At 44.2% G+C, this 22,896-nt stretch overlaps 2 protein-coding genes and 1 long non-coding RNA gene across 8 annotated transcripts in view; 1 reads left to right on the forward strand and 2 right to left on the reverse strand.

Moving 5' to 3' along the window:
• On the reverse strand, positions 1–17,306 carry LOC309524313 (uncharacterized protein). 6 transcript variants are annotated; one of them, XM_082208847.1, is made up of 8 exons: positions 17,292–17,306; positions 14,144–14,242; positions 13,188–13,341; positions 11,245–11,373; positions 8,929–9,777; positions 7,391–7,939; positions 5,789–6,676; positions 1–4,342 (listed from the first exon to the last, which is right to left on the reverse strand). In XM_082208847.1, exons 3-8 carry the CDS (start codon positions 13,219–13,221, stop codon positions 3,540–3,542), a joined length of 3,252 nt encoding a protein of 1,083 aa, XP_082064973.1. In that variant the 5' UTR covers positions 13,222–13,341; positions 14,144–14,242; positions 17,292–17,306; the 3' UTR covers positions 1–3,539. The 6 variants fall into 6 exon arrangements, with proteins under 6 accessions (XP_082064973.1, XP_082064972.1, XP_082064970.1 ...); XM_082208846.1 differs by having other exon boundaries at positions 17,167–17,301; XM_082208844.1 differs by lacking the exon at positions 17,292–17,306 and adding an exon at positions 16,963–17,285.
• LOC309524431 lies at positions 17,303–19,250 on the forward strand. The gene is made up of 3 exons (XR_014215917.1): positions 17,303–17,454; positions 18,120–18,197; positions 19,167–19,250. It is a non-coding gene; the product is annotated as an uncharacterized lncRNA (long non-coding RNA).
• Positions 17,659–22,896, reverse strand: part of LOC309524322 (uncharacterized protein) — a 14,123-nt gene continuing 8,885 nt past the window's right edge. Inside the window, exons 2-6 of the mRNA XM_082208883.1 lie at positions 22,050–22,145; positions 20,466–20,990; positions 19,585–19,764; positions 17,812–19,313; positions 17,659–17,775 (exon numbers count right to left, since the gene is read on the reverse strand). Of these exons, the coding sequence (XP_082065009.1) occupies positions 17,857–19,313; positions 19,585–19,764; positions 20,466–20,990; positions 22,050–22,145 (2,258 nt within the window). The 3' untranslated portion in view covers positions 17,659–17,775; positions 17,812–17,856. The remainder of the gene's footprint in view (positions 17,776–17,811; positions 19,314–19,584; positions 19,765–20,465; positions 20,991–22,049; positions 22,146–22,896) is intronic.

The following is a 22,896-nucleotide window of genomic DNA, read 5'->3' on the forward strand; positions in this document are numbered from 1 at the left end:
AATGTACCAAATCTATCTTCATTGTCAAAGACTGGAGGGTTTCCACAGGTGATTGTTGCACCAGGTGTTTCAGCCACCCATCCAGTCCAGAAGGAAGGCCACATTATGTACAAAGCAAAAGAGCTTCAAAACCGAAAACAATGAAGCATTCCAGTGGTGGTTACTTATGATTTGCTAGGTATCTTTATCCTCTAGACATGTGTTGCCTTGTCCTATAAGAGGAAATCTGGTAAACACAAGGAATCACATTAGAGTGGTCATAACTGTCATGAGAATTGGCTGTAACCATTTGCTGGAGACTCAAGATGTCCATTTGGATAGAATTGTTTACAGAAGGGACAACTTCGTTGTTGGATGAGCGCTGTCAAGCTGCAAGGGGCCTTGACTAAGTATCTTATTGAATTATCTTCCTTGAGTTAGGAACGCACCTCTCCATTACAAAACATGTGTCTATTCCCATCCTATAAACCAGGGATGGGGAAACTGTGGGCCTTCAGATGCTTTTTGGCTTCCATCAGCTCCAGGCAGCATGGATAGCAGCCCATGATGTTGGGAGTTGGAGTCTGACAGTGTCTAGAGGTCCACATTTTCTTTATCTGCTTGCAAGTGATGAACTGGTGACCATTCGTGATATAATTTAGAGGCATTTATCTGAGAGGAGATGGAAGTTTGCTAGTAAACTTGCTAGACTCAAAAGTGGTACTTGGCGTGTTGTGTGTGTGTGTGTGTGTGTGTGTGTGTGTGTGTGTGTAAGGGTCTAAGAACAAATATCTGCTGTTCATCTTTTCCACTGCCTCTACCTCTTCATGGCCTGAGTGGTGGTGGTTGTTTTAAAGAAAATAATTACACACAAGTCGCCAGTGAGGGGTCAGGAAACAGTGACTTTGCTCTGGTTTGGCTTCAGGCAAAACACTACTAAACTTTAGGTTACGTAAATACAATCCTAGTAACAACACACACAATGTAACAGGCTGTTTTTGACTATGTAACTTCTATTTCAAACACAATTCAACATATAATATCTCACAAGGTGTAATCCCATAGACCAACACATCATGCAAACAGAGCATATCAAGAGAAATCAAAGTCCAATGGATGGTCAGGAGATAAAGTCCATTCAGTTCCTAAACTGGCATATTGGCAATAACCACAATATGGTGACAAGGATTCCGGGATAATACCTTGTTTCGCCCAACCGGGCTTCATCAGCCATGCATACTCTAAATTAAACAAACATGATATAACATAATCCTTATACAAACCAAGTAACACAACATACAAATTAAACAAGTTTATATACCATATTCTTGTATGACGGAAACATGGAACAAAATAAATTCAGTTAATCCAATCACTGGCCAAAGTTCCTTTTTATACAGAGAGGCAGTATAGATTCTAACACAGGTGGCTACAATTTCTGTAAATGTTAATGAGAGAGACCATATTTTCATGTTTAACGAAATTAATGATGTACCTTTAAGAATTAACACTTCCCGCCGGAGCGGTACCTATTTATCTACTTGCACTTTGACGTCACCCCGTCATGGGGATTCAAACCGCCGACCTTCTGATCAGCAAGTCCTAGGCTCCGTGGTTTAGACCACATTGCCACTAGCATCCCTAAAGCCCTCCTTATTAGAAAACTCATATTGTGGTTATTGCCAATATGCCAATTTAGGAACCGAATGGACTTTATCTGAATACTGGCCATGGAGGCTGAGGCTGATGTCATGCAATAACATCTGGGGCACTACAGATTTTTCATCCCCTATTTTTCAGTGTACGTGCCTCAACATCATCAGAGTCTGCAAAAAGCCAAAGGAGAGATGTAATGTTGCAACAGTGGAATATTCCATTTGGTTCTAACTTGGTAGCATTTTCTTTTCCTCATGAGTGAAACTAGAGAGACAGTACTCTGTCACACCATGACTAAAATCTGATAGGACCCATGCAGGGCCAGAGAAAGTTCCTTTGGGGGACCAGACCCAGCAGCTACTGGGGTTGTGGGGGGAGAAATTTAGTTCAGTACACATTTAAAGGGGAGCCTACCTAATTAGTACTCCTGAAACAATATATGAATCAAACTGGAGCAATCTTCAACATTTGCACACCTCTGGATTTTGCAATGCACTTCCTACAGCCAAGCAAGGCATACAGAATGCCTTGCTGATAGGATAAAATGTGCATTAAAAATACCTATGTTACTAAGAAACAGGAAAATGCATTATGTTAAAGGGAATTAAGTGCAATCTATTTGGAAAAATTCACAGCATAAAGTTGATGAATTTTCATGAGGATTTAAAATAATAATAATGCACAAATTGAGGCAAAAATGTAGAGAACTGAAGACTGAAAAATGGGAAACTGAGAGAAACAAAAATTAGTAGATTTGCCCATCCCTCCCTGATTTTGTTTGTTTTCTCATTCTAAAGGACCAACATGACTTAACAGAAGAGAAATTCATTGCCCCTCTTCCTTGCCCAAATTTGATGAAGCAGCATCTAAAATTAGAGTGATGGCATTATGGTGGTTTCATTTTTTCCTATCGATCTTTATATGAAACATTACTTGCTTAACACATCTCACCTTTAAAAAAATTCATAGATTACTTCTAAAGTGTGAATTTACATCTACTGAGACATTCAAAGAAAAACAATGTATTTAGCAATGGCTGATGGACTACTGAATACAAATGTTTAATTTTTTTATTACTTTCAATCAGAAGACACATGTAAAATAAATATTTTATTTTTGTAACTGTCCTGCCAGCGGACATTCATAAAAAGGAAGAATATTATCTACAAAATGTTCTGTCAAGGAAATGTATTCTTGGCTTACTTGGGTATCATTTTAATGATATGAGCAAATTTGTTCTGTTTATGAAATTATATACAGGGGACTCTCCACTTATGCTGGGGCTATGTTCCAGGGATTGTGCCTAAAGCCAAAATTGCATATAGTCGAAATACATTGGGTTCAATGGCAGGTAGGATTGCCAACGTTTCCCCCTATACACCTGCCCTATTTGCACCCCCGTCTTAATTTACCGTATCTTATTTTTTTAATTGCCAAGTGTTTAAAGCTGAATGTTCACAAATTAAATGTGCCTAAGTTGCAAGTTGTCTGTACTGTTTCCAAATATATGGGAGGGTGATGATTTATGTAAGGAGCGTTTATCAATTTATACCCTATATCACAAACAGAAAACTTTGATCTTGAAGAACTTTTTCAGACTGTAGAGATGGTTGGGTTTTTATTTATTATTTTATTTGGACAAAAAAAAAATGATGGCAATAAAATAAAAAAAATGTTCAAATTTTTGAGGGATGTTTTGAACTCTAAATTGCAGTGTCATAAATGTGAGCTTAAAATACCGAGTGTCGGGGGAATGAGAAACTGAGCACAGTGAACTTGACTCATTCATCCATTCCTTTTTGAAAAATGGAACCAACTTCCATTGAGGGAAAAGATTGCAGCCTCATCACCTTCAACAAAGTTTTACTTTGGTAGCAAGTGAGTGGGTGGGGGAACCCACTGGGCTACTTCTTAGGCTTGGCATCAAGTTCAGTCTTTAAGCAGCCTTCTTGCTCCCCAACATTTCCTGAAGGGCTTTCATAGGCAACCACATAGTCTTCCCTCATATCAGCTGAGTCAGCCTCCGTATGCTCATCTGGCAAGCTTGTGCTTTCCTCTTCAGCCAGAAGGGGAAAATTGATCTGGCACATTTTCTGAACCAAAGGGCAGCTTGATGTGACCGTTGCAGCCTCTTCATATCCACCCCCTTGAAAGCTTGAATAAATCATGTTGCTGCAGCTCTTATCAGACGTAGGAAGCTCCAGCAGCCACAGATTCTCATCTGTCGTGAAGAGGAGGCCGATAGGAGTGTCATAGCAGGAATTCAGATCCGTTGCTTTGGAAAATGAGCCAACACCATCCTCTTTACCTTCTGCAAAACATGGATTGGCAGTGCCAATGGCAAAAGACTCTGAAGGTGCTTCTGCATCCAGGATTTCTTCACTCAAGGTTCTGAGGCTCACACCCCTTGGAGGGTACATGTCCACTCTGTGGTCAACCACCATCTTAGCTTCTAATGTCCCCACAACCCCCAGGCTCCTATCCTGACCTTTTAGAATCAATTGCATGGTGTTCTTAGTCGGCGGGAAGACAGTGGCAAGTGCTGTTGTGTGGGCCAGAGGAGAAGGAGTCTCTAAATCACCTTCCCTCTGCCCGTGATGAGGAATTGCACAGGAAGGGTGAAGGGCTGATAAAGAGATTGATTGCCAGATGTCTTCCAACTTCGACCTCTCAGCATTTTGGTGCAGACCGAGGGCTGCTTCATGTTCTGCAGGATGAAACATAAAATTAGGGATTGTATGTTTCTTTCATTTGTTTATGATGTTCCAAGTTTTCCAAGTGATAAAGAGATGCACACAATCTCCTGCTGCTGCCTCCCAATCACATTTAATTAGGGAATTAAACCCTAAACTCCTCTTCTATTTGGAGAGCAAGAGCCAAATGGCCATTGGTCTTGAGTACAAGGCCAATGGTGGGGTGGGAATGGGGCTCATAATATCAGTTCTCCATAACCAGACACTGGAGAGACCTGTCAGGAGTAAGCATGGACCAATGGTACCAAATAGTATGGGAAACAGCCCTACTAGAAAAATTAACTAATAAACTGAAACTGACACGGGGACAAACAGAAGAAGACGCCTTCACCCCGGTATGGCTCCCCTTTATCACATACACAGCCCAACAGGACAGTGACAATAATCCACCAACAGCCTACAAATCAATATGGCTGACCTGATCCAAAACACCCACCCACCTCACTCACACACGAAAACAAAGACCACCACAGCCAACCACAAGCAAACAATCACACCCTAGGCCAACCCCAACCTCTCTCACCACTAAAGGAACACAAGTGAACAACACAAGCAACGCTGACGCCAAACTCTACATACATTAAACATAATAGAAACACCGCCACCCGACCCCACCCCCATCCACCTTCCCCCTCTCCACCCCCCCTTCTTTTTTCTTTTTTCTTTTCTTCTCCCCTAATGCCTCAACAAATGAAATGGATTTGTAAAAATATTACATAAAAAAAAACACACACACGAGGCACTACACTTCTGTAAAACAAGAAAACCCTGAATATATATATATATAAAATCAGTTCTCCTTCTGTACTTAGGAAGTAAAGGCTGGTAATGGAGATGAATGTAAGAACACCATAAGAGCCGGCCGGCTCAGGCCAATGGCCCATCTGGGTCCAGCATCTTGTTCCCTCAGTGGCCAACCAGATGCTTGTAGGAAGCCCAGAAGCAGGACCTGGGCACAGAAGCACACTCCCCCTTCGTGGTTTCCAGCAACTGGTATTCAGATGCATCGCTTCCTCCAGCTGCTGAGGCAGAGCATAGCCATTGAGGCTAGTAGCCACTGAAAGCATTATTCTCCATGAATTTGTCTATCCAGCCATAATCAAATAATTAATCAAATAAATATTCAGATGCATCTCAATATGGAGAATGTGTTGTGGCCCCTGAAAACACCTCCCTTATCTCTTCCTTCTCTAGTCATAGGTCTGGCAAAGGGGGGGGGATACATGTTGTAGTGACATTGCATAATGATGCCACATCATGCATCTTATTTTAACCAGACATTATCAAAGGAGGATGAGCCAGGGCTGCTGTTGTGGTCAGTGGACATGTGCTCCCTGGTTTTCTCCATGCTGCTGCTAAACTGCCCCACTTAAAAAATGGTAATGCATGCTCAGTGTTACCTTTCAGGTGGGCTTTGTCAGTGGAAGACCATTGGGTGGCTTTATCTAGCCTTCTGGAGGTCCTAGGGGTGGTGCTCTGTTGAGTGTGTCCCCTCTGAGCTATCCAATACTGGTTGGGTTCCTCTCTATCGCTTCTATGTTTCCACATTCTTTTGGTGGTGGGTACATTCCTTGACAAAGAAATGTCTGGGCCTTGTTTCTGGATCCCAGCTTTTCTATGTTCAAGAACTCTTGTTGTGGCCTCTGTTGTAGTATCCAAGCATTGGGAGTTGCTCCCTCCCTCCTTAGGATATTGTGTGGTGGACAGCATTTCAGTATATGCATCCTTTGGAGACCTGGGGCTGTAATCCTCTGACTGGCTGGGCACATTGGAAAGGCAAGAAGTGGAAGTCATGCCATAGTATGGAGGGGTGTGCAGATCACCTGGTCGCTTCCTCTGCTGTTTTCTTCTGCCCTTGCTTGGCAAGGAGGAATAGCCTTTCGAATAAATATCAGTCTTCCAAGATGACTGTCCATTTCTGGTTGGGTGCTTAGAATGGCTTCCCTCTGTGAAGCGTTCTCCATACAGTTTCTCTCCAGAGGCTTTTCTGTATCTACGAGAGGTGCCACTACCACCCTGGTAGTGATGACTAGGTCTTCCAGACATTGACATGTTCTTCTTCTTTGTTGCCAGCCAACTATGGGTAGTAGAGTTCAATCCACTCTGAGCCAACTCTTTTCTCTCGGAAGGGGTCTTGTAAAACATGGAAGAGTCTCTCTCCCTCTTGAGGGCACTTCCATCTGGAAAATCTATATGGACCAAAGCTTCGGAGTCCTGTACACCACCAAGCTGAGTCTCTGGGTGTGATATCTGTCCATCCAACTGGTGATTGACTCCTTCCCTCAACTCTGAAAACATGAAAAGCCAGAGAGAGAAAACACAAATCCTACATCACAAATACAGGTGACACATGGAATGCACACATGCATCAATAAAAATTAACTTGGGAAATTTGTTTGGAGTGCTCCATTAACCAGAGGTCCTCAGCCGCATTTCTATCTAACTCTGTCTGTCTCTCTGTCTGTCTCTCTGTCTCTCTGTCTCTCTGTCTATTTCTCTCTCCATGACAGTGAAGAAGAGGGAGAGAAGGGAGTAGCAGAGAGAAAGAGAAGGGGGAAAGCTGGACAAAGGGAAGTTCAACAGATTTTTGGCTCTTGCTCTGCCCATCAATGGCTTTGACCACACCCACCACCAGCATGCTGACCCTTGACTGATTGCCCCCAATTTAAAGTAACCTTGACAGACACGAAGTCACCAAACCCTGAACTACATGAACCTGATTTATTTATTCAGCTTGTTTCATCCAGGAAAATCTGCTGGTAAAGATACAAGTCATCTCCACACCATACGTTTAAAACACATGGCTCCCCCCACCCCCCAAAAAAAGAATCCTAGGAACTGTAGGTTGTTAGGAAATATAGCCCTGTGGGGGATTAACAACAGTTCCCTGGATTCTTTAGGAGAAACCATGTGCTTTAAAATGTATAGTGTGGAGGAATCCATAGTATAATCAAATGCTTACAAGTCTTGGATGGTTTCTCTGTTCCGTGTTGGTCACTCACCATGTTTCTTCCACTCCATCTGATGTAAAGTTGCATGCTGGATGCACGGGCAGCAGGATCCTGCACCCCTCTTTGCAAATGATTGCTCCTGACTGCCATAGGCTCTGGGAGATCTAGAGGCGTCATTCACCCTGTTAATACATCCCCTGTGTGCCAGGCAGGAAGATAGGTTGTCTCCTTTCTCATGGAGAGTCACAACGGTTTTACCCACAGGATCCGTCGATAAAAAGGCAACCACCGGCCTCTTGAGGAAAGATTTGGCCTGTCCCAAATCTTGTGCTCTACAGGTTCCACAGAAGCAGCCACAGAATGGCCCTCTAGCAATGTTGACCCTTTCCGAATGGCTTGCAGCATTCTCCATGATGGGAAAACTGGAAGGTTTCAGTGGGTCCACCTTTGAGGTCCTCTGTTTGCTTGAGGACATTTTGGTCGATTTCTTTTGGGACGGTGGTTTGTCTTCAGTCTGCTTTGCAAAGGGGATGCAGTTACAATAGCTGGGAATGCAGCAACAGATGACCAGGCCTGGAATTAAACCAACGAGGAGTCCTCCTGCACCCATGGAGATAAAGCATGGTAGAGATGAATGGTAAGCTTCATGATCTGCAATTTATTTTGTCTGCTTTATTCTATTTGCCTCCCAGGCTTCCTCCAAGCAGCTTACAGTGGCATGCATTGGGAAGGGAGTTGCCCTAGACAAGGTCAGGCTATCTTTCCATCAAGCTCAGTATTGTCTGGACCAGGGGTTGGGAAGCCCTCGCCTGTGGCTTCATACAGCCTGCAAGCAGATTTCATCCAGCTCTCAGGGTGCCCTCCCACCCATCAGGAAAGAAACAAAGCACAAGGACTTGGCCATTGTGCAAAGTATGAAATCCCAGCTCTTGGGAGCGGTCTGTAGCTCAGTAGCAGAGCATCTGCTTTGCATGCAGATGGTTCCAGGTTCAGTTCCTGGCTTCTCCAGGTAGGGCTGGGAGATACTCCCTGTCTGAAACCCTGGAGAGCCACTGCCAGTCAGTGCTGACAATACTGCCCTAGATGGAGCAACAGCCTGAGTTGGCATTAAGGCAGTTTCTTATGTCCCTATCTGATGCAAGAGCATCAAAGCAGAAGGAAAAGAAGGAAAAATGTCCCGGTGGGGTGGGGTGGGGTGACGGACTTGTCCTCCTTCCAATTACACAAAAGGTGCCTATTTGTTTTGAAGCTGGGTGCAGGCAATATTTGGAATGCAACTACATTTTGAAATCTGAAGCTGTAAATAACTGTAAGGCAGGGTGTGCATTAGCTTTGTTTACGTTCTTCTGCATTATGTCCTTTGTACAGTTCAACTACGGTACATTTAAAGAAAAAACTATCCAACACTGTTTAGCAAATATTGTAAAAATAGTTTAGTCATAAAACGATGGTTACAGGAATAGTGATTCTGCTACTGTTTTTGGTGGGACTGCAGCATTTAGGTGACTGACTGACTAAGTTAATCAATTCAAAGCGTTTTGATTTATCAAAAGGTCCAGCTTTCCAACATGTGCTTAAATAGCATTTACCTAGAAAGCCATAAAAAAAGCTGAGGTTCAGTATAGCTGATGGCAGGAGGTGTGTGGTTGGGGATGGAGAGGGAGGCAGAGAGACACAATCTCCAGGCCTGATGCTCATCACTTGGTGTCCTGCAAAGTTGGGGGGTCTATCACAAACAATATCATCGAGATACTGGATTTTGGCCATCAGTGGCTCCATAGATCTTGCCAGTTGGCAATTGCACTCCCATGGGTTTTTGTGAAGAAATAAGAAGTTTACAGAACCTGGAAGGATGGGCAAGACACTCAACCTGTTTTGGAACAGTAGAAGATGTTTGAGTGTTTGCAAAGGCTGAAAAACCTCGTGGTTGATGAACATGATTTTGTTGCTTGATAAGTCCAGTTTGGTCAACAAAGGCAATCCATAGAAAGTGTCCATTGGAAGATACTGGATCAAATTAGAAGACACAACCAGTTCATCCAGCTTGGCCAGGTTTTCAAATGTTCTTGGAGGAAGGTATGCAATTCTGTTGGCCCCAAGGAAGAGTTTGCTGAGTATTGGCATCTCTGAGAACCATGACCTTCTCAATATGTCCAAACTATTGTTGGTCAGAATCAATTCATCCAGGAGCAGAAGACCTGAGAAAGCCATTGGCTGAACCATGCAACTAAGGAGGTGGTTGTTGCTGAGATTCAATACCCTCAGGCGGTTGGCATGAATTGTGGAAAAGGTGAGGTTGGTCAGGGATGAAACTAGGAATCCAGTGATTGACAGGAACTGGAGGTTGGAGAATTTTGTGAAGGACAGTGGAGGAATCTCACTAAGGTTCCCATGACGTAGGTGTATCTTCTCTGTGTAACTTGACAAACCTACTAAGACTGAATACAAGGGGAAGGGGTGGGGGAGGGTGGGGAGACACTTAGACAGAAAACTACAAGGCAAAGCAACATTTGGACTTACGACTGCTTACTGGAAATACACAGGATAGGGTAACTCACATTCTGCACTGAGGGAAGCAGGACTCTGCAGTTTGCATACACCATGCAGAAAAAGCCTATGTGCAATGGTGCTTCTCTTTTGTTTTGTTTTATTACATTTGCATTCTGCTCTTTCTCTCAGGATTATCTACATAAGAGGCAGGCAACTGTGGCTCTCCAAATCTGGCCAAACTACATATCCCATCACCCTTGGTCATTGGCCATGCTGGCTTGGGCTGATGGGAGTTAGAGTGCCCCAGGTTCCTGGGCTCTGAGATATCTATGTCTATATCATTATTTCCTCCCTCACCCATTTTATCCTCATAACGACACTGTGAGGTGTGGCTGGCACATAGTCACCAGGGATCACAATGGCTGAATGGCAACTTGAATCTAGGCTTCCCTATTCCTAATCCAATGCTCCAGCCATTGTGCCACACTGGATCTCATGGTAATAGTTTTTGAAGTCCAACCACCACCAATAAAATGTATTGTAGCAAAATACTCTTAAAATGTGCATCTTGAGAGAAAATGTTTATTTTAAATGTAGTTTAATACAGAAATTAGTCAGAGCAGACTTATGAGTAAACAAAAGTGGAATTGACACAGCCCCCAAATAGACTGATCTGCCCATGCTTAGGCACCACTGTTGCCATATTTCAAAAAGGAGAAATCAGGACACCCTAAAAGTGGTTGAATTTTTTTCCTTTTTTTTTTTTTTTACAAAAACACCAACAAATGCATTTTTTCCCCAATTGACTTACCTAAGATCCAGGACAAAGAACCACATTTTGGAATTTCCCCCCAGACGTCAATTCTGCTTTTGAAATCCCAGTAATGTCCAGGAAAATCCAGATACGTGGCAGCCCCAGGCACCAGATAATGATAGTTGGTGCATTGCAGAACTGCTTAGCCCACAGGTGGGGAGCCTCAGGCCTGGAGGGCAAATGTAGCCCTCCAGGCCTCTCTACTTGTCCTTTGGAACTCTCCCCAGGCCACACTCTCTCTTCTTCCCAAGCCACACCCCACACTAGCCTTGCTTCACACTTTCCTTGAATGGCTGGAACATCCTCGAACTCTGATAATGCTTCTTCCTTGCCTGGACAGAGGCTTTGGAGAGGCACATGAGTGTGTGTAGAAACTTGCCTACTGTACAAAGGTAAAAGTTAAATGCATTGCTCTGTCCATTTTTGCATCTGGCTGTGCTCACAACTGGCACAGTTGTGGCTGCCCAGAAGGCTGCCCAGAAGGAAACATGTCCCACGTGCTAAAAAAAATTTCCCCGTCCCTGACTTATCCACTGAGACAGTTACAGGAAGTGATGGGGAGGAGGAAGCGGAAGCATGGGTTTGAGTGGGGCAGACTCACCTTCTGAGAGTGCTGAGACTTGCTCACATTTTGCTGCATATACAGAGCACGACTGACACCGGGGAGGACAGAGCAGGGCAGCTTCCTTGGAAAGCAGCAGCAGCTGCAATGCACCAAACACCACCATACCTGTTCAGTACAAAGCAGAGGAAACTCAAATCTCTCTTGGAGTCCCTTCAGAGAGTCCCTTTAGTTCCCAGGAGTGATGATGCTGCAATAAGGAGGAGCTGCAAAGTAGACTCTTTTTGTCCATGGAGGCTGCTCCTCTGGAGTGAATGGGGAGCTCCCCACACCAGCCTTAGCCCTCAACCAGCCTTCTAACTTTCAGCCCAGCCCAGGGGGTAGAACAACCTGCTAGCTTCCTCCTACTTAGTCTCAGTGTTGCCCTTGTAGAATGCAGTGGGGAGGAGAATGGGAGCAAACCCAGAATTAGTTGGCTCCATGTTAATGGAATACAATCTTACTTGGCTACGAGCGATCACCAAAGAAAGAATAAAGAACTGTTGGTTTGCCCGCCTCCTGCCCCTGCCCCACCAGTCCCAGTGGACACTAGCCACCACTGCTTTCTGTGACCTTGGACTTCTGACCTCAACAAGCAGTAGTCTCCCAGCAGGAGTTGAAAAATAATGTCCCAGGTCTCAATATCAGTATGGAAAAGCACAACTCATCCCTCAGACTGGTGCCATCTTAAACTCAGTCTACATACACAAGGAGCCAAATCAGAGCAGGCTGGATTATATGACTTTTGCCTTCAGCTGTGGGGAATCTCATTTTTGCAAGACAGCATTATGCAGGAAAACTTCCCTACATATAAAACACAGCAGGGAAATGGGCTGGATCAAAACTTTGCTCCCTGGCATGCTGGAATTTTTTTACTTACAGGGATTTATTTATTTTTTTACATTCACAAATGACTTGCCTGAAGTGGTACAGTCCATTATGCCACCTCAAGAGGCATACCATCTCATTCTTACAAATGCGTAGACCACATATGCATCCCTAATTTCATGTTTGTTGGGCTTGACTTCTCCTTCTTCAAAGAATGAGACCAGGATTCAGAGTGGGGGGAAGGATTGTCCTCAGGGCCAGCCCCAAAAGCATCTAATGTAATTGAAGGAGTTATGGAGCCAGAACCCCAGTTTCAAAGACATCACATTGGGGATTGCATCTCAGAAGCTCCAGTGCAATTGGAATCTATACCACTCTATTGAAGTAGATGTCTATTGGAAGACACTGCCCCCCGTTAAATGAAGAGGCCTCTCTCAGTGAAAGGGGAACTACCTACTGAGACAGGGCCTTGGCTCCTGTATAAAGCTCAGTCCAAAAGTAACTGGTGCTGAAGCAACATCTGAGCTCTGCTATTATGAACAGTAGTATTTGGCCTAAGACCTGTGTGGAGTTATCCAAGGCACCCTGGCCTCTGCTGAGGTCAGTGTTTCCATCAGGACAATGTTGCCTTCAGTATCATCTGGCTCTTTGCTCGCTGCTTGTCCCCCACTCTTGCTCCCTGGGTCACCCACTATGATATTTACATACGCTTCTGGTTCATGTGTGTACGAGAGAGGTAAAGAAGGGCTGGGGTGTCACAGAGAGAGGAAGAAAAAAATAGTAATGCATTCTTGCAGTGCTCAGACTCCTCCCACTTTTATGTTCTGGTTTCACCCACCATTGGTTGTGGCTCCTGATTGGCTTTTCCTACAAGGCCACAGCCCTTCCTAGGTATGGTTGCCCATCCCTGTCATGGTGTAGTCAATTGTCTCTCAAGAATCATGTCACCCACTTATATACATGCATTTTTAGAGCTTTATCTTGGATTAAAACTCTATAATTTTGATATGCATCCTGGGGAGCTGCATTTATTGGACCAGGATGGACAGCTCTCTCTATACGTTCAAACAATATCTAGATATGTGTGTTTTAAAACGAATGCTGCAATAACTTACAACTTTTCCTTGGAGGTACCCTGGGTTTGGCCATTGCAAACTTCAGCTTCGCTATATGATGAGGATCTCGCAAATGCCAGAATATTTATGCCTCTCTGAGATTGTAGTTCCGCAAGTAATCCAGATTTAAGGCTCATGATTGATGAACAATTGCCTGAACAAACCAAACGACTAAAACACTTAACATTGGAGGTAAAATATGTTGAATGCAATGGCTACATCCACACAATATCATTCTACTTTAAATAAACATAGCTTTCCACAAAGAATCGAGGAAACTGTAGCTTGTTCAGGGTGCTGAGAGTTGTTAGAGGGCCCCTATCCCCTCACAAAGCAACAATTCCCAGAGTACCCTGAGAGGAATAGGGGCATCTAGCAACTCCTGGCACTCTTAAACTACCAGTGGTATAGCATGGGTGGTGCCAGGGGGACTGTTGCCCCAAGAGCAACATTGGGAGGGGGCCGCAAACCAGGCACCCCCCCCCTCCACAGAGATCCCTGTTGCTTCGTGTCCATGGCCCTTCCACACTTGCTGTAAGAGCACCTGCCTTTTGGCAGTGAGAGCAGGGAACACGGAGGGTGAAGAGCACCCTCTGTGCCACAACCCTGCCTGGCATGTGAGGGCCTGCCTGATGGTGAGACAGTGGCGTAGCGTGGGTTGTCAGCACCCGGGGCAAGGCAAGTAATTTACGCCCCCTAACCCATGGATTTGCGCCCCCTAACCCGTGGATTTGCACCCCCTAACCCTAACCCCCAGATGTTGCGCCCGGCCCCCCCTGCACCCCGCACGCTACGCCACTGTGGTGAGAGCTGGGTGAGCACGCTCCACCCCCATCAAGCACACATGCTACATCCCTCCAAACTATACTTCTGAGGGTTCTTTACAGGAAGGCATGGCATTAAATTGGTATAGTAAGTGCTTTTAATATATGGTGCAGATGTGGCCAATATCTTACCAGCAGTGTAGTAGTCCTATATCCCACCGAGTTCAATGAGGTTTACTCCTAGGCAGCGATGGACGAACTTGTCAATTTGAGGTTTCTCATTTTCCTAGTCTGCAAATGAGTTCACCCCAATTTTTTCCACACCAGCTTGCATACACTAAAAACAAAAAGTCTGCACACAAATTTGCCATGTACACAATTTTGTACATATCCTTCCCCCCCCATTGCCCCCCAGTGTTGCTACCCCAATCTACACATTGGGGTAGGATTTTTTTTTGGGGGGGGGGTGTTCGTTGAAAAGGTTGAAGTGTGGATTTTGAAGAATTAGCTGTGTCTGCTCTCAGTGAAAGGTAATGGAAAGCAACACCAATTCCCATCAGCTGCAGGCAGCATGGCCAAAAGTCAGAGCTGAAGTCCAGCAACATCTGCAGCGCCAGTGCCCTTCTTCCATTAAGATGCAGCCAGGGATGACATGAGTTCAAATTCCCACTCATCAGTGCCACTCATAACATAACCTTGGACCAGTCGCTATCTCTTACTCTCACTGACATGAGATAATCCCTTGTAGTCTGCCCTGAACTGGTTGGATGATAGGCTGGGAGCAAATATTATATTACTTCCCTTAAACAGGACACGAAACTTCTTTTGATGCAGCATAGAATTGCAATAGTCTTTCGTTTTTCTTTTTCCTGTTGCTTCACACTGTTGACTCATGCTAAGCTTGTGGCCTACAAAGACCCCTAGGTCATTTTACAAGCCAGGAGTGAAAGCCACCATCCTGTATTTTTGCATCTGATGATTGCCGCCGAAGTCTAAAAAACCTTACATTTGTTCCTATTGAAATTCATTTTGTTAGTTTTCGTCTAGTTCGCCAATCTGTTAAGGTCATATTGCATCCTTGAATAAGGTATCAAGCTACATTTCATTCCTCTACCACCTAAGCTGAATGCACATTGCTTTAACATTGAATTGATGCCTCTTTAAGGAAAAAAAAACATTCAGGATAATGATGAAAAGAAGCAGATTTTCAGCCACATTTTAGACACAAAACTGAACTGTGAATCAGAATGCTGGTGGTGAATATTGTGCATTCTTTGTTTTTATTAAACACAAGATATTTGTCTCCTAACACACAATATATATCTATATTTATGTGTATCTATATCTATGTGCATTTCTTCATCATGAAAGCATGCTAACAGATACAGATTAAACATCTCCATTGCAAAATACATCCTGAATTACAAGACATCATAAAATATCAAGTAAATAAGCAACAGTGTTTACTGAGCCCATGTGAATATAAAATAGACTATGTGTCTATTGACTATGGCTGACAATTGAACAGAGGAGTAGACTGCATGCTTCACATGGTAGACCACAGCATATACTTAAAGCACTTTTATACAACTTTAACAATCATGGCTTCCCCACCTGCCAAGAAACAGTCCTTTCCTAAACAATTTGCCACTGTTTGAATTTCACCAGAAAATAGCAAGTCTTGAAGCACCCCAACACAAAAGAAAATTTGCAAAGAGGATTTCTGTGTATAAAGATTTCTGTCAATGCAGCTTATCAACTATACTACAAGTCAATAATTTAAGTGCCAACAATATCACATGCATAAATTAACATGTGAAGTCAACATGCATCAAAAGATCACACAGTGCAAACCAAATAAATATTTTGGTGGCTTTCTGGATGGTGTTTTTGCCATGGACATGTATTTCCAATAAAGGTAAAGGTAAGGGTACCCCTGACCATTAGGTCCAGTCGAGGACAACTCTGGGGTTGTGCGCTCATCTCGCTTTACTGGCTGAGGGAGCCTGCGTTTGTCCGCAGGCAGCTTCCGGGTCATGTGGCCAGCATGACCAAGCCGCTTCTGGCGAACCAGAGCAGTGCACAGAAACGCCGTTTACCTTCCCGCTGGAGGTACTTGCACTTTGACATGCTTTCGAACTGCTAGGTTGGCGGGCGCAGGGACCGAGCAATGGGAGCTCACCCTGTCATGGGGATTCGAACCACCGACCTTCTGATCGGCAAGTCCTAGGCTCAGTGGTTTAACCCACAGCGCCACCTGCATCCCTTTATATTTCCAATAGTCAACTTAAAAAACAAAAACAAAAATACTCCAACAACCTCTGCTAAACCCTGTATTTCCTGGTTTGGGGATATAAACTTCAGTAATTAATCACATAACAGTTTCATGTAAAAAGGTAACGGTCCAGTCATGACCGACTCTGGGGTTGCGGTGCTCATCTCGCTTTATTGGCTGAGGGAGCCAGCATACAGCTTCCGGGTCATGTGGCCAGCATGACTAAGCCGCTTCTGGCGAACCAGAGCAGCGCACAGAAACGCCGTTTACCATCCTGCCGGAGCGGTACCTATTTATCTACTTGCACTTTGACGTGCTTTCGAACTGCTAGGTTGGCAGGAGCAGGGACCGAGCAATGGGAGCTCACCCTGTTGCGGGGATTCGAACCGCCGACCTTCTGATCGTCAAGTCCTAGGCTCTGTGGTTTAACCCACAGCGCCACCCGCATCCCAACTGTTTCATCTACCTGTTTGTTAAAACTTAAATAGGAGCCTTGAAGGAAAGACAATCAGGACCTGGACCCCAGTACTCAGGGAGAGGGAGTTAACCATTTGCACCACCACCTACCATGCTGCAGCCCTGGTGAAATGCTCTCCCACTCCAGAAGCGCTTGGAGAGCAACTGCGATTGATAGCAGCACTGGGCATAACATTAGCTAAGTTCAATATCCAAGAGGATCTTGTATTAGGTACATAGCTCAGATTTGCATGAGTGATTTGAATTAGTAGATACCCACCACTGTGCTGATCTCACAGACACAGACTCCGCTGTTCAGAGGAGTCTAGTCACAGTGCCTTGTCTGCAAGCCCTCCCCCTGCCAAATACCCACTGATGGCCATTGCAAGGGGCAGGCAGGATCACCAGCTACATTCAACACACCAAGGGGGAAGTCTAGCATGCCCCATAAAACTTATTTTAGTAATGTTGAGGTTGGCCAAACCTCACTGTCCATTCTGGGGGTAGTTTTGGAAGGATGTGTGATGAAAAATTGAGCCTGCCAAAAAGCCACATCACAAGAAACATCATGAAAGTTGCATTGAAGGTGCTCAGCATAGGACGTCTCACCATCAAGAACATGGCTTGCAGAATGCCTCCAAGATATTCTAGAATGGCATTGTGAGGAATTGTGTGTAGCTTCCGAAGCCCTCTTTTCCATGAAACCACAGAAAGCATCCTCTTTTACCAGTGCCAGATCAGCATTGTCCACTAATCCTGTTTCATTATATATGTATATGTCATTCAATCATAGAACTGTACAGTTGGAAGGGACCCCGATGGTCATATTCATCTTCTTGCTATGCAGATTATAGATAGAGAGATGATAGATATAGATAGATAGATAGATAGATAGATAGATAGATAGATAGATAGATAGATAGATGATAGATAGATAGATAGATGATAGATAGATGATAGATAGATATAATTGTATCCAACATTAGTTCTAGACTGATGTGAAATTAATGATTATGGCTAACTCGAATATTAATTCCAGTAGGTTTACTCTCAGTAGAACTTAGATAGATACAACTCCTCTCTCTCTCTCTCTCTCTCTCTCTCTCTCTCTCTCTCTCTCTCTCTTTACTACAAAGATGAATGTACAAAGCATTAAACTGGAGTCTGAAGTGATCTACTTGGATTTGGTTGGGGGCTGATTCACTGAACGTTTCCTGTGGGTCTGTCTCCATCTTTCCCTGGTCCACCTCCCACGATTCTCCACAACTTCATGCAGGAGGCTGGCATAGTTATACTCGTCGTTTTCAAGTGAGATCTCATCATGCAGGGGCAGACTAGTGGAAGCAACATCAGCTGATGAGAGCGGAGAGGGATGACTTTCCTGGCGGACTTTAGATTGAGCAGATACTGGTTTAGATGACTGTTTCCTTTTCACAGCTGTGGGGCCCCTCATTGTTTTGAGTCCAGACTGTGAGGCAACTGCTGCATTTGATTCTGGCTGAAGTGAAAACTCGGGTTGGTTAGCTTGTTTTACCTCTGTCTTTAATTCAGTTCTGCCACTGACTATGTGATCACCCTCTTTGGGGCATGTGCTCAGATCATGCTGTCTTTGCAGATCTACAGTGAATTCAGATTTTCCAACATCTGTTGGCTCTAAGGCAATTTCGGCCCTTGATTCTTGCTGATATGGAAACTCTGTTTCCTTGGCTAGCTTTGCCTCTTGGTTTAATCCAAGCTGACCCTTATCGAATGGCTGATATGCCTTCCTGGGATGAACCTCTAGCCACTCTTCCTGAAATTCTGAACTCCCAACATCCAGTTTCTCTTCAGGGTTGAGAGTAGGCAGGAGGAACTGTCCTTTAAATGATTCTCTAATACTTAACACATTAGACTTCTGCCCCAAACATTTTATCTCATAAGGCCATGTCAAAGCGCGCTTCAAAGAAACTGAGCAGTTTCCACCTGCTTTTATAACCACATCTTTTTTAGGTGGGACATCAATTTGCTCTTCAACTGTGGTTGTAGCAACACTTAAATATAAAAAGGGTTCAGGATTTTCAACACTGTCACAGCCTTTACTATCATCATTCTCAGATGCTCCCAAAATATAATTTTCCTGCAAACTTTTTGTTGCCACGTCTGAAGTAACTTTCATATCTGGAGTTTCTAGATATACTTCAGTCGGGAATGAGTTCACATTGCAATGCCTCTGAAATTCCTTTCTGTTGTCTGTTTCTAGCTTGTGGTAATACCACAGTTCCATAAAGTTGCACAGGTCCTCACTTCTCAAGTGCATTTTTTCATTTAACAGTGTGAAGGGAGTTGTTAGATGCCCTTGCTTTTCATCAGCCAGATTGGTGGCCTGACATGGTCTGGGGCAGAACTCTGCCTGCAACAATATGGCTGAGGCAGACTTGGCACGAACTCTCAACAACCTAGAGTGAGACATGACCCCTGTCTCTGTGATTCTGATCTTTCCATCAGCCAGCCTGTGTTCAGCCATGGAATCAACACAGTCAGATGGTTGCCCATTGGTGGTTGGATCAGTCGCTTCTTTGCTTGGCTGGATTTGTTGATTACTGCGTTTCACCATCCAGATCAAAAGCAGCATCAAAATGAACGAAATCAGCACTGCCCAAAAGGAAAAAAAGAAAGGTAAAATATTAGCTTAAAAGCGTACATGAATTCCAAAAGAAGCAGATAGAACATAACAAGGTAAGAAAAGCAGGTCTGATCAGGCCAATGACCCATCTAGGGCTTCCCATTGGGGCATCTAGTTGGCCACTGTGAGAACAGGATCATGGACCAGATGGACCTTGGACCTGATCCAACAGGGCCTTTCTTGTGTCCTTATGTCAACAGAGATATGTTATCAAACATTAACAGATACACAGAAACATACCTAAACATACCAGCAAAGCTGGTAGTCCAACTTTATGGAAGCTGTTCTCAAAGACTGATGAAAAGAAGTCTGGCAGGCAGTTCAAGTCAGAAATGTTCCAGACAGGAACCCCTTCTAGGTTTGGTGGACTTCGGCAAATGACAGAGGCAGCATCTTCAAGCAGTGACGCGTTGATCAACTCTGTAAAGACACACAGCCTTGAACAATGGAAAAACTGACTGGGAAATGATTCACCGGTGAAATCTATTGTGTCTGGTTCCATTTATATTTTCAATGGTTTATGCAATTAATTTTTTCAGATAAAAATGAAGGCATTGCTTAAATTGGTTTTAAAAGTTAGTCTGTAGGATTAAGCCAGCCTCTCTCAAACTTCTGATTAGAAGAGGCCCACTTCCCACTTTTAAACTGTTCAAGCTGTGTTGAATCACATTAAGTGCTGAATCCACAAACAATCTATAAAGATTTAACAGAAAGATATTATTTATTACATTGATCACAATTTAAAAAGCTCCCAAAAGCACAATTTCAAAAAGAGTTGTCAAATTTAAGGGAGCACATATATTCACAATAACATTATGGCATTAATTCACTAACACCTTGTAAACACATAATTCATTTTGGTTCTAAACCATCTCTGTTTTTGTAATCAATGTATGTCTGCCATTTGACTCCCCAAATTATTTTGTCTCTGTCTTCCTTCCAGGTGGGTCCAAAAAACCCTGTCAGTTTGGCCATAGCTGCAAAACCCCACAATTAATCAAAATATGATTTAAGTGTCATTTGTAACCTCCAAGATGTTGCAGAGAGAATTCTAGCTGCTCTCAAATAATTTTAATTGTATTGCTTCCACAACTAGGTTGTTAGCCACCTTGGGCACCTACCTTGCAGAAATAATCCAAAATCCTGAAGTTGACAGGAGCAGTTCCATGGATTTCCACCCAGCTTCATCACTGGGAGCATCAGCCCATCAAATACATCTCTTGCTAAAGTTGTTAACTTATTGCCAGACAGGTCAAGCAGCGTTAGCTTGGTCAGCTCCTTAAAACTCTTGCTGGATATCTGATAGATCTGATTGTTTGCTAAGTTCAGCGATGTAAGGTTGGAAAACCCTGAAAAGTCTTTTGGCCCTATACTGGCAATGAGGTTCTGAGCCACTGTCAGGTTTTCTAGATGCCCAGGGTTGGAAAGCCAGGAGGCTTTAACCTCAGTCACACTGTTCTGGTATAAACTTAGTTTGCGGAGGTTTTGGAAAATGCTGAACGCTCCCGGTTTGATTTTCGTTATGCCGCTGTTTGCTAGGGCGAGGCTGGACACGGATGCCAAGCTAGGGCTACTGAAGACCGTGGAGTTGAGAATCCCAATGTTGGTTACCACAAAGAGAATGGAGGTCAACCCTTCTGGGAAACCTAGAAGTGGCAGAAACAGAAAATGCTTGAGAGATAGCTTTATGTGTTGGAAAAGGAAAGTCTCTCCTCCTCAAGGAGGGGAGGAGTTGTGAGCGGGAGCTGTTTCCTGCGTTGGCAGGGGGCATTTCGCCCCCTGCCCAGCTGCCCCGGCTGCCACACCACGCCCCCAGGTGGCCAGCCAATTGGCTGGAGGCTTGGGGGTGGGGTTTAGTTGCTCAAACGCGGTCGCAGCAGCGTTTCCCAGCCATTGTGCTGCTGCTTCTTGTTGGATCACACACCCACCCTCCCTTAGTTCATTGCTTGGTTCTTGACATTGCTATGGACCTGTGGTTGGTCGCCTTGGTTGGCCAAGGGGCCTGGTAGGAATTTTTATCCAACTGGCAAATTGGCACTGGCCACTTGGTTTTTTGCCTACCTCATAGCAAATCATCACAACTTTGGGGTATTGGCGGTTAGGCATTGGAATATGCTTGTGTGTTGGAGGGCATGGTGTGGCCATCGCCTACCCCTCCATTTTATGGGTATTCCGGTAAAGGAATCCGGCAGTCATGGATCCTGTCCGACACCCTTGCTGGTGGCTAGGGCCATGGCATGACCCCCGGTGACATCAGGGGGAGCTTTCAGTTGTATTTGCATCAACAGGCTCCTCCCACTGGTGCTTAACCCTTGATAGACTCACCCCTCCCTGAGGGGGTGGAGTCACGCTCTGTTGTTTTATCCAATGCCTAAGCCAATACCTCTCACATGCTGTAATCAATAAAGCTGTGGCCTTTTTTAGCCCACTAACCTAATATACCATGTCCATGTGTCTTTCTTATCCTCAAGCGGGTGGCGGGTCCTTGAATCACAACTAGCTTACCATACAAAGGTAAAATTTGCTCCACACACATTCACCTCTGTTGCTACCCACCACTGACATGTGACCTCAAGACAATTTCCCAGCAGGGATCTTCTTAAAAACCCAAACTTAAAGTGATGACTTTGGACGCTCGTCCCTCTACAATTTTCTAACAATCATGCCCCAGCATAGATAAGTCTTTGGGAGGATGGATGACTCACCATTTGGAATGGAAGAGCAGAAGTACTCCTTTTCAAGGACACACTGGAACCTGGAAAGCTTTATTGATACCCAAACCAAAATAAGTCCAAAGAGCACTGCAACATTAAGGAGAGGCTATGTTAGTCCAACGCACCAAAAAAAAAATGTACATACAACTCCTTCAGTCTCTCTCTCCCTCTAGTGGGCAAGTCCTTGCTAAAAGCAAAACTAATAAAAGTTATGACGCTGGAAGATGAGCCCCTCAGGTCGGAAGGTGTCCAACATGCTACTGGGGAAGAGCGGAGGACAAGTACAAGTAGATCCAGAGCTGATGAAGCGGCTGGGCCAAAGCCGAAAGGATGCTCAGTTGCGGATATGCATGGAAGCGAAAGGAAAGTCCAATGCTGTAAAGAAAAATATTGCATAGGAACCTGGAATGTAAGAACCATGAACCTGGGTAAGTTGGATGTGGTCAAAAATGAGATGGCAAGAATAAATATTGACATCCTGGGCTTCAGTGAACTAAAATGGATGGGAATGGGTGAATTCAGTTCGGATGACTATCATATCTACTACTGTGGGCAAGAAAACCGTAAAAGAAATGGAGTGGCCCTCATAGTCAACAAAAGAGTAACGAAAGCTGTACTGGGATGCAATCTCAAAAATGATTGAATGATCTCGATACGAATCCAAGGCAGAACTTTTAACATCACAGTAATCCAAGTTTATGCACCAACTACTGGTGCTGAAGAAACTGAAATTGACCAATTCTATGAAGACTTACAAGACCTTATAGAAGTGACACCAAAGAAGGATGTTCTTCTCATTATAGGGGATTGGAATGCTAAAGTAGGGAATCAAGAGATA

The sequence above is a fragment of the Podarcis vaucheri genome (genome assembly GCF_965113315.1).
Source record: "Podarcis vaucheri genome assembly, chromosome: Z".
In the NCBI taxonomy this organism is placed as follows: domain Eukaryota; kingdom Metazoa; phylum Chordata; class Lepidosauria; order Squamata; family Lacertidae; genus Podarcis; species Podarcis vaucheri.